This window comes from Lagenorhynchus albirostris, chromosome 9, assembly GCF_949774975.1.
Source record: "Lagenorhynchus albirostris chromosome 9, mLagAlb1.1, whole genome shotgun sequence".
In the NCBI taxonomy this organism is placed as follows: Eukaryota; Metazoa; Chordata; class Mammalia; order Artiodactyla; family Delphinidae; genus Lagenorhynchus; species Lagenorhynchus albirostris.
The window spans coordinates 90,994,674-91,006,843 of record NC_083103.1 but is presented as its reverse complement, the minus strand read 5'-3'; the positions used below and the strand labels follow the sequence as shown (position 1 = coordinate 91,006,843).

The 12,170-nt window shown below is 38.7% G+C and overlaps 1 protein-coding gene across 1 annotated transcript in view; it reads right to left on the bottom strand.

The window, feature by feature from the left end:
• The window catches only part of LOC132526550 (NXPE family member 2-like), a 58,145-nt gene extending 52,700 nt beyond the window's left edge, over positions 1-5,445 (bottom strand). Inside the window, 1 exon segment of the mRNA XM_060160890.1 lies at positions 5,317-5,445. Within this exon segment, the coding sequence (XP_060016873.1) occupies positions 5,317-5,445 (129 nt within the window).
• Positions 5,446-12,170: the final 6,725 nt, after the last annotated feature.

The window sequence follows — 12,170 nt, the reverse complement described above, 5'->3', positions numbered from 1 at the left end:
GGGAGGGGCCGCAGCAGTGAGAGGCCCGCGTACCACAAAAAAAAAAAAAAAAAAAAAAACTATGCCTGATTTTTCAGATGAAGAAGCCAAAGTTCAAAGCAATTATCTGATTTACTGAAGGCCATATAGCTGTTACAACAATGGACTTCCTAGAGAACCGATCTCTTAATTACCAGTCCATTGGGTTTCAGTTATACTGTTACCTTTTCTGAAAAAAAAACACACACACACCTATCTTTTGTTTGAGAGTCCATAGAAAACATTTTAAAACAAATCAGAACTGATCTGGGGATACACCTTTTAAACCTTGATAACAATAATCTAATTGAGTTATTTTTAGGGGAAAATTTTCCCCATCCCCTGATTAAGGATAATTATGGTGTTATGGGGCTTTCACTGTAAAGAAGACCCTGACATTGGCTCCAGGCCAGCAAGAAATGTTATAAAACTGAAAATGGTGATGCGTATCAGAAAGATGATCTTATAAAAAGGAATGAACCTGCTACAGGAGAGAAAATGTGTGGACCTTAGTAAAAAGCAAAGAGTAGGAAACTGTCAGGCAGGGCCTTGGTGCGGGGGGCGGGGGGGGTGCCGGTCCTCTCCGATGTCTAGAACATGCCACAAATCATAAAGAAAGGAGATAGGGTCAGTGGAAGAGTGGTATAATTGTTCAAAGATGTGGAAAGAGTCGTCAGAAATCTGGAAAATGTGCAGTAGGGCCAAAAAGACTGAATGCTGGGCAGTTCCTCCTAAGATGCAGGAGAGTGTGGAACAGAGTAGGGACACTGGAATCAGAAAGGTGTAAGTTCAATTCCTGACTTTGCCACTAGCTCAGTCTCTTTTTCTATAAAATGAGAAGAAGAAGAATTGCACACAGGTTTGTCATGAAGATTAATGTTTCAGTGCAAGTAAAGGTCCTAGTGCATTGTCCACGTGCAAACATGGTAGCTTTAGTTAGAGCGGTGTAGGAGGGGATAGTTCCAAGGAGGAGCTTCTGACTTTGATGGTCAGCCCTCCTCTGAGTCCCTAGATCCTGATCTTGACTTTGCCACCTACACACTCAGCCTTTCTGACTCCAAATTATAAATTCTTTCTAACACGCCAAACAATTTCCCACCTACACTGACTCATAGCAATGCGTTCTGGCTGTCCGTGTCCTGTCTTACTAATTCTCAATGTTAACTATGTGGGCTTCAGAGAAGTTGTTGAAATATTTTAAAAGGTACATGCCTCTTTGCATACTTCGAGATCTTCAGACTTTACAACCCTTTTATTTTTAGAATTGATATATTAAGTACTAATATAACTCCCCATAAAGTACGACTACCAAAGGGACCAAAATCATATACTATGCTCATAAAATTTTTAAACTTTGAACAAGTTCAGGTCATACATTTTTTGTTAACAGATCATCAAGATGTGATGAGCTTACAACATTCTAATTGGAGAGATTGTTGGAGGAAAAAAATCAGCATTTCAAATTAGTTATCATATAATGGATGAGAAAACATTTTTGAACTAATCTTAAACAGATATTCTATGTTTTACCAAGATAATAGCATTATCATAAAGAAAGTGGGAATGGTATGGCAAAGCTATGTTATATATCTATAATGAAACTATGTTTTCATTGGAAAATTAAATATAATAAATAAGATAAAATAAGATAATATATGATGTCATGTATTTAAGTGTATACAAAATTATATGCATGTCCCTTTAAGGACTCTGTACCTTCAAGGAGCCCCTTTCTTCATGGTGTGCAGAACAGTCTGACAGGAGCAAATGTGGAAAATGACACTCTGTCCAGATTTTTAAAATTCAATTTATTGAGTACAATTCATATACAATAAAATTCACCGTATTTAATATGCAGTTTGGTGAGTTTTGACAGTAATAAGACCATTACCACAATCAAGATACGGAACAATTCCATCACCCAGAACACCATCTCATATCCCTTTGTGGTCAATCCTTGTCCCAACCCCCAACTCCAGCAACTCTTAATCTGTTTTCTGTTCCTAAGGTTTTGTCTTTTCCAGAATGTCCTATAAGCCTTTTTAGTCTAGGTTCTTTTTCTTAGCATAATATTGGGTGGGACCAAAAGTCCCTTCGGTTTTTTAAGTAGAAATAAAAGACACGTTTTTCATTTTCACCAAGAACTTTATTGAACAACGTATTCACCCTTTTGTTCCACTACCTTCTGCCATTTTTAGGCAACTTCATAATTCCATCTTCCCAAAACTTTTTATCTTTTTGAGCAAAGAACTGTTCCAGGTGGTGCCTTTTACAGTCTTCTGGGGAACTGAAATTTTTTCCATTAAGAGAATTTTGTAAAGATTGAAATAAATGGAAATCTGAAGGTGCTGCAATGTCTGGTGAATACGGCAGATGGATCAAATCTTCCCAGCCAAGCTGTAATAGTTTTTGCCTGGTCATCAAGGCAACATGCAGTCTTGCGTTATCCTGATGGAAGATTATGCATTTTCTGTTGACTAATTCCTGATGCTTTTCGGCGAGTGCTGCTTTCAGTTGGTCTAATTGGGAGCAGTACTTGTTGGAATTAATCATTTGGTTTTCTGGAAGGAGCTCATAATAGAGGACTCCCTTCCAATCCCACCATATATACAACATCACCTTTGGATGAAGACCAGCCTTTGGTGTGGTTGGTGGTGGTTCATTTCACTTGCCCCATGATCTCTTCCGTTCCACACTGTTGTACAGTATCCACTTTCATCACCCATCACAATTTGTTTTAAAAATGGAACCCTGGGGCTTCCCTGGTGGCGCAGTGGTTGAGAGTTCGCCTGCCGATGCAGGGGACGCGGATTTCTGCCCTGGTCCAGGAGGATCCCACATGCCGCGGAGCGGCGGGGCCCGTGAGCCACGGCCATGGCTGGGCCTGCGCGTCCGGAGCCTGTGCTCCGCAACGGGAGGGGTCGCAGCAAGAAAATGGAACCCTTTCATCACGTTTCAGTAGAGAATCGCATGCGGAAGTATGGTCAGGAAGGTTTTTTTCGCTTAACTTACATGGAATCCAAACATCAAAGTGATGAATACAACCAAGATGGTGCAAATGATTTTCAACACTTGATCTGGATATTTTGAGTATGTCAGCTCTCTCCCGCGTGGTATAACGTTGATTGTTCTCAATTATTGTTTCAATTTGATCACTATCAACTTCACTGGTCTACCCAACCATGGAGCATCGTCCAGCAAGAAATCTCCAGGAGGAAACTTCGCAAACCACTTTTGACACGTTCGATCAGTCACAGCACCTTCTCCACACACTGCACAAATCTTTTTTTGCATTTTGGTTGCATTTTTACCTTTCTTGAAATAATAAAACATAATACACCGAAAATGTTCCTTTTTTTCTTCCATCTTCAATATTAAAATGGCTACCCCAAAATTCACCAATTTTGATGTCTTTTTTTAATAGATGCTGATATAACGGTTGTCATATACAATCTAACAAAATTGTTTCAAATGAAGTTAAAGACAACTAAGTGCTATTAGAGCCATCTTACAGAAAAAACAGAATGAACAATTTAGCCCACCCAATACATTTTAGATTCATACACTGTGTATCACTCAGAAGTTTTTTCCTTTCTACTGCTGAGTAGTATTCCATTAGATGGATGTATCCCAGCATGTTTACACAATTGAAGGACATTTGAGTTATTTCCAGTTTTTTGGCAGTTGTGAATAAACCTTCTATATACATTCACATACAGGTTTTTGTGTGAACATCAGTTTTCATTTCTCTTGGGTGGTGATCATGCTGGGTAATATGATAAGTCTATTTTAACATTATAAAAAATTTCCAAACTTTTTCACAGTGTCTTCGCCATTTTTGCATACTCCATCAGCAATGTATGAAAGTTTCAGTTGCTCCACATTCTTCTTAGTACTTGGTACTGTCAGGGGTTTTTTTGTTTTGTTTTGTTTTGTTTTAGGCATTCTAATAGATGTATAGTATTATCTCATTAAAATTTTAACTTTCATTTCCTAATGTCTGAAGATGTTGAGCATCTTTTTATATGTTCATTTGTCATCTGTATATCTTCTTTGGTGAAATGTTTAACATTTGCCCATTTTTAATTGGGTTGTTTATTATCTTATTATTGTGTTTTGGGAGACATATATATGTAAGTCCTGGTCCAAGTCCAAAGGCCAGGGAACCAGAAGCACTGATATCTAGGGGTAGGAAAATATAGGTGTCCTGGCTTAAGCAGAGACCAAATTCACTCTCCCTCCATTTTCTTGTTCTCTTCCAATTGTCATTGGATTAGATGATGCCCACTCACATTGGTTAGGGATGGGGGCAATCTTCTTCACTCCATCTACCTTGAGTCAGTATTCTCTTCTGGAAAGACCCTCACTGATACACCCAGAAATATTGTTCTACCAGCTATCTGGGCATCCTTTAGCCCAGTTAAATTAACACATAGCCATCAAAGACATACTTCATCTCTGTAACTTCCCCTGTCTGAATTCCAGTATCTGGGTTATATTATTGTATATTAGTCTGATACTATTGATTGCTTTCCTCTTTACCATGGATTATTTTTCCTCGCTCTTCCTGTGTTCATCTCATATTTTATTCATTGTCATAAACAAAGTTTAGAAGAGTATAGACTGAAACAAACAGTATTTGTGCATAGAAATGATACACCTCTTCTTCTAGGCCATCAGAATGTGTTGGAGGCCAGGGTTGGGGATGGGGGTGGTTCACTCAATCTAGTCAGTAGCTGAGCTGGGTTTGGGCCTTTTGTCACTATGTTGACCTTGGTTCAACACGAGCTTCAAATTTCTCTGGAGTTACTTTGTGCTTAGGGTGGGTATTGTTTCTATCGTGTTCCTGTTTCACCCTTAGCTTCACCCTTCCCTGTCTATGTCTCCGAGTCTCTCTCCACGCCTTGCCCCTTCTCCTGTGGTCGACTGCAGTTGTCTCTCACTTGGCACTGCCCAGCCTGGTGGGGAGAAGAAATGGCACTCTCTGCTGCTCTGGCTCAGCCTCCATCTTAGGCAAGCCCTATGCCCCTGGATTGGGCAGGAGTTGGGGGGTGGCTTTCTCAGTGGTCCTGTCCCCCTCCCCACAGCATTAGGAAATCTCTAATGGCCTGAGTCCAGGAGTTTCCCCCGCTCCCACAGGAGTCTACAGTTTTCTTCCTTCTCCACTTCCCCAGGCAGAGTCAGTCTTCACGTGTGCTCTGGGAAGTGTTCACTGTTCCTCCCGCAGTGGCACAAGCTTTTGCTCTTAGGGAAGAAGGATGCAGGGGAGACTTGGTGCCTTTCCCATCAAGCAGTTACCTTCTCTTCCAGGCCTGTGCCACTGAGGGAGACTTCATCCAGCCTCCTGCCCTGTTCCAAGTCTTCCTCGTGAGTGCTTGGTGGAGGCCCAAGAAGACGAGGTGGCAGGTAGGTGCAAAGTCTCTTCATGTCTTCACTCCTAGAAGCTCTCTATCCTTACACTAGCCCATACTCAGCTTTTAGCAAATTATTTTTTTTTAAATAAACTAAATTCTTCTTACCCATCTCCCCCCGCAAAAGTGAGTCAGTGTTTGTGTCCCTTCTCTTCTTGGAAGTACTTTGCTTTTGTCAGATTTTTAAGTTAGATGGTTGGCCTGTGACCCCAGTTTCTGGTAGTTAAACAAAAGTTATCTTTTTGTAGATTATCTGGATTTTTCCTGTGACTGTGAGAGTGATGATATTCCTGACGGCCAACTCCATCCTAGGCTGAAGTTGGAAGTCCTCCAGCATTTATTTCAAAGGGATAAAAAAAAAACAGTTTAGGGAGACAAAGATCCTCAGACCAAAGAAGAAAACTTTTTTTTTTTAATTTTTATTTATTTCTGGCTGCGTTGGGTCTTCGTTGCTGCACTCGGGCTTTCTCTAGTTGCACCGAGTGGGGGCTACTCTTCGTTGCAGTGTGCGGGCTTCTCATTGTGGTGGCTTCTCTTGTTGTGGAGCACAGGCTCTAGGGCACACGGGCTTCAGTAGTTGTGGCGCACAAGCTTATTTGCTCCGCAGCATGTGGTATCTTGCCGGACAAGGGCTCGAGCCGATGTCCCCTGCATTGGCAGGCGGATTCTTAACCACTGCACCACCAGGGAAGTCCTGAAGAGAAAAACCTTAATTTAAAGAAAGCACATGTTCAATGAGCTGATTGGACATTGTCTACAACTAAAAGTAAGTAATTGTCTGTTATATTCCCTTTTGATTGAGGAAGATTATGGCATTAAATGAGACGAAGAAGTTTTGCTCAGAATGCAAATTTGCAACTGTAGGCTAATTTTTAACTGAAAATATCATATTTATCTAAATTAGTGGAAAATACACTAGAGTAAGTATAAGAACAGGGGTTCTTAATTTTTTGGGGGGGAGGCATAGAACCCTTTCACAATCTATGAAACTTTTCTCAAAACAATATTAAGTGCATGAATTAAAATATGTAGGATTTAAAAGGAAATTAATTATACTGAATTATAGTTTTCAAAGTATTTTAAAATATGATATAGAAATATATGCCCTTCCAATTTACCACATTAAATAACAACGGTTTACAACAATTTCAAAGTAGTGGTGAGAGTAAATGCTATTTTGCGAAATCTGCAACAACTGTGACATGATATGAAATATTTGTGATTTTTAATGGCTTAAATATTAGATATTACTAATACTATTGAACTTTATTATCTACATACAAAAATTTTAAAATGCTGACTCTCAGTGAGATGTTAGTGAAAATAAAGATGCAACCTTTTTCCCATCTAAATTCACAGACTCCTCTGATTTCCATCTACGGATCTCCCAAGGGGACCATTGGATTAAGAAACCTCTGTGCTTGAAAGAGAGCTCTCAAAAGCAATCAGAGGTAGAGAGAGGAAAGTCAGAGAAGGCTTTAGGAAAACTCCAGGTGGAGATCACAGCATCTGCAAAAATATGCAGATGAGGATGAATGTAGTACATTCAGAGAACTGAAAGTAATTCAGCATTTTAGGACACAACCCTATCACTACTACTAGTTACAATTTACTGAGGACTTTTTAGACGCCAAGTGCTGTATTAAGTATATTATAAATTCTTTTCATGTAATTAAGTCCTCACAATATCTCTTTGAGGTAAACATATTGAGGAAATTGGGAGATTTTAAACAACTTTCCTAAGATCAAGCAGCTTGTATGTTGCAAAGCATGTATACAAACCTAGATCTATTTCATTCAAAGCTCATGAGGGGCTTTGGGTGTGTCTTCATCTGTGTAGGAGGGAAGCATTTCATTCTGGAAATTCTCAGGGATGAACACTCTTGAATGCCGTACTAAGGAGAGTGATTGTACCCTGAAAGCCAGTGCGGGGGGTGGTCCCTTCTTTCCAGCTTCATCTCCTGCCTCTTCACATACACCTCAGCCACCTTGTACCACCACCATTCCCCAACATAACTTGATTTTCCCACTTTATGCTTTGCCCATGATTTCCCCTCTGCCTGGAATGCCCTCCTTCCAGGTATGCCTTTGTCTCCTGGCTAACTAGGACTCACCTTTCAAGACTTCATGGGGAGTCCCACTCTAGTTCACAAATGTAGATACCATCCTTGTTTAGGAAAGCAGAATCCTAAGCTTTCTAGAGGCAGGTGGAAAGGAAACCAGGATAGGGGCCATTCTAGCAGGAAAAGAGAATGCAATATGGAATAAGAGCAGCAAAGGGTAAAATATGTTTAAAGCTACTTTCTTGGTGAGGAAAAAAATGTGACAGCAAAAGGGGAATCAAGAGGAAAATTAGATGGTTTATTGTCTGCATAATAAGATTGCTGAGCTTACAGAGAAAATAAAAGTAACATATGCTGACCGAAAAGGCTACCCTTTCCTTGAACAACCCTGGAGTCAGCCCTACAGAGTAAGTTTATATTGTTTGCTTAAGATTACCTTTGCATCTCCAATCTCCAACTGCTAAATCTTGTTTTTTTAACATCTTTATTGGAGTATAATTGCTTTACAATGGTGCATCAGTTTCTACTTTATAACAAAGTGAATCAGTTATACATATACATATGTTCCCATACCTCTTCCCTCTTGTGTCTCCTTCCCTCCCACCCTCCCTATCCCACCCCTCCAGGCGGTCACAAAGCACCGAGCTGATCTCCCTGTGTTATGCAGCTGCTTCCCACTAGCTATCTACCTTACATTTGGTAGTGTATATACGTCCATGCCTCTCTCTCGCTTTGTCACAGCTTACCCTTCCCCCTCGCCATATCCTGAAGTCCATTCTCTAGTAGGTCTGTGTCTTTTTTTCTGTCTTACCCCTAGGTTCTCCATGACAGTTTTTTATTTCTTAAATTCAATATATATGTGTTAGCATACAGTATTTGTCTCTCTCTTTCTGACTTACTTCACTCTGTATGACAGACTCTAGGTCTATCCACCTCATTACAAATAGCTCAATTTCATTTCTTTTTATGGCTGAGTAATATTCCATTGTACATATGTGCCACATCTTCTTTATCCATTCATCCGATGACGGACACTTAGGTTGTTACCATCTCCGGGCTATTGTTAAGTAGAGCTGCAATGAATATTTTGGTACATGACACTTTTTGAATTATAGTTTTCTCAGGGTATATGCCCAGTAGTGGGATTGCTGGGTCATATGGTAGTTCTATTTGTAGTTTTTCAAGGAAACTCCATACTGTTCTCAACAGTGGCTGTATCAATTTACATTCCCACCAACAGTGTAAGAGGGTTCCCTTTTCTCCACACCCTCTCCAGCATTTATTGTTTCTAGATTTTTTGATGATGGCCATTCTGACTGGTGTGAGATGATATCTCATTGTAGTCTTGATTTGCATTTCTCTAATGATTAGTGATGTTGAGCATTCTTTCATGTGTTTGTTGGCAGTCTGTATATCTTCTTTGGAGAAATGTCTATTTAGGTCTTCTGCCCATTTTTGGGTTGGGTTGTTTGTTTTTTTGTTATTGAGCTGCATGAGCCGCTTATAAATTTTGGAGATTAATCCTTTGTCAGTTGCTTCATTTGCAAATATTTTCTCCCATTCTGAGGGTTGTCTTTTGGCCTTGTTCATGGTTTCCTTTGCTGTGCAAAAGCTTTGAAGTTTCATTAGGTCTCATTTGTTTATTTTTGTTTTTATTTCCATTTCTCTAGGAGGTGGGTCAAAAAGGATCTTGCTGTGATTTATGTTATAGAGTGTTCTGCCTATGTTTTCCTCTAAGAGTTTGATAGTTTCTGGCCTTATATTTAGGTCTTTAATCTATTTTGAGCTTATTTTTGTGCATGGTGTTAGGGAGTTATCTAGTCTCATACTTTTACATGTACTTGTCCAGTTTTCCCAGCACCACTTATTGAAGAGGCTGTCCTTTCTCCACTATACATTCCTGCCTCCTTTATCAAAGATAAGGTGACCATATGTGTGTGGGTTTATCTCTGGGCTTTCTATCCTGTTCCATTGATCTATATTTCTGTTTTTGTGCTAGTACCATACTGTCTTGATTACTGTAGCTTTGTAGTATAGTCTGAAGTCAGGGAGCCTGATTCCTCCAGCTCCGTTTTTTGTTCTCAAGATTGCTTTGGCTATTCAGGGTCTTTTGTGTTTCCATACAAATTGTGAAATTTTTTGTTCTACTTCTGTGAAAAATGCCAGTGGTAGTTTGATAGGGATTGCACTGAATCTGTAGATTGCTTTGTGTAGCAGAGTCATTTTCACAATGTTGATTCTTCCAATCCAAGAACATGGTATATCTCTCCATCTATTTGTATCATCTTTAATTTCTTTCATCAGTGTCTTAGAATTTTCTGCATACAGGTCTTTTGTCTCCTTAGGTAGGTTTATTCCTAGATATTTTATTCTTTTTGTTGCAATGGTAAATGGGAGTGTTTTCTTGATTTCACTTTCAGATTTTTCATCATTAGTGTATAGGAATGCCAGAGATTTCTGTGCATTAATTTTGTATCCTGCTCCTTTACCAAATTCATTGATTAGCTCTAGTAGTTTTCTGGTAGTATCTTTAGGATTCTCTATGTATAGTATCATGTCATCTGCAAACAGTGACAGCTTTACTTCTTTTCTGATTTGGATTCCTTTTATTTCCTTTTCTTCTCTGATTGCTGTGGCTAAAACTTCCAAAACTATGTTGAATAAGAGTGGTGAGAGTGGGCAGTTTCGTCATGTTCCTGACCTTAGTGGAAATGCTTTCAGTTTTTCACCATTGAGGACGATGTTGGCTGTGGGTTTGTCATATATGGCCTTTATTATGTTGAGGAAAGTTCCCTCTATGCCTACTTTCTGCAAGGATTTTATCATAAATGGGTGTTGAATTTTGTCGAAAGCTTTCTCTGCAACTAGTGAGATGATCATATGGTTTTTCTCCTTCAATTTGTTAATATGGTTTATCACATTGATTGTTTTGCGTATATTGAAGAATCCTTGCATTCCTGGAATAAACCCCACTTGATCATGGTGTATGATCCGTTTAATGTGCTGTTGGATTCTATTTGCTAGTATTTTGTTGAGGATTTTTTTGCATCTATGTTCATCAGTGATATTGGCCTGTAGTTTTCTTTCTTTGTGACATCCTTCTCTAGTTTTGGTATCAAGGTGATGGTGGCCTCGTAGAATGAGTTTGGGAGTGTTCCTCCCTCTGCTATATTTTGGAAGAGTTTGAGAAGGATAAGTGTTAGCTCTTCTCTAAATATTTGATAGAATTCACCTGTAAAGCCATCTGGTCCTGGGCTTTTGTTTGTTGGAAGATTTTTAATCACCGTTTCAATTTCAGTGCTTGTGATTGGTCTGTTCATATTTTCTATTTCTTCCTGATTCAGTCTTGGCAGGTTGTGCATTTCTAAGAATTTGTCCATTTCTGCCAGGTTGTCCATTTTATTGGCATAGAGTTGATTGTAGTAATCTCTCATGATCTTTTGTATTTCTGCAGTGTCAGTTGTTACTTCTCCTCTTTCATTTCTAATTCTATTGATTTGAGTCTTCTCCTTTTTTTTCTTGATGAGTCTGGATAATGGTTTCTCAATTTTGTTTATCTTCTCAAAGAACCAGCTTTTAGTTTTATTGATCTTTACTATCATTTCCTTCATTTCTTTTTCATTTATTTCTGATCTGATTTTTATGATTTCTTTCCTTCTGCTAACTTTGGGTTTTTTTTGTTCTTCTTTCTCTAATTGCTTTAGGTGAAGGTTAGGTTGTTTATTCAAGATATTTCCTGTTTCTTAAGGTAGGATTGTATTGCTATAATCTTCCCTCTTAGAACTACTTTTGTTGCATCCCATAGATATTGGGTCGTCGTGTCTCCATTGTCATTTGTTTCTAGGTATTTTTTGATTTCCTCTTTGATTTCTTCAGTGATCACTTCGTTATTAAGTAGTGTATTGTTTAGCCTCCATGTGTGTGTATTTCTTACAGATCTTTTCCTGTAATTGATATCTAGTCTCATAGCGTTGTGGTCGGAAAAGATACTTGAAACAATTTCAATTTTCTTAAATTTACCAAGGCTTGACTTGTGACCCAAGATATGATCTATCCTGGAGAATGTTCCATGAGCACTTGAGAAAAATGTGTATTCTGTTGTTTTTAGATGGAATGTCCTATAAATATCAATTAAGTCCATCTTGTTTAATGTATTATTTAAAGCTTGTGTTTCCTTATTTATTTTCATTTTGGATAATCTGTCCATTGGTGAAAGTGGGGTGTAAAGTCCCCTACTATGAATGTGTTACTGTCAATTTCCCCTTTTATGGCTGTTAGTATTTGCCTTATGTATTGAGGTGCTCCTATGTTGGGTGCATAAATATTTACAATTGTTATATCTTCTTCTTGGATCAATCCCTTGATCATTATGTAGTGTCATTCTTTGTCTCTTCTAATAGTCTTTATTTTAAAGTCTATGTTGTCTGATATGAGAATTGCTACTCCAGCTTTCTTTTGGTTTCCATTTGCATGAAATATCTTTTTCTATCCCCTTACTTTCAGTCTGTATGTGTCTCTAGGTCTGAAGTGGGTCTCTTGTAGACAGCAAATATATGGGTCTTGTTTTTGTATCCATTCAGCCAATCTGTGTCTTTTGGTGAGAGCATTTAGATTTACAGCATTTACAGAATTTACAGCATTTACATTTAAGGTAATTATCGATATGTATGTTCCTATT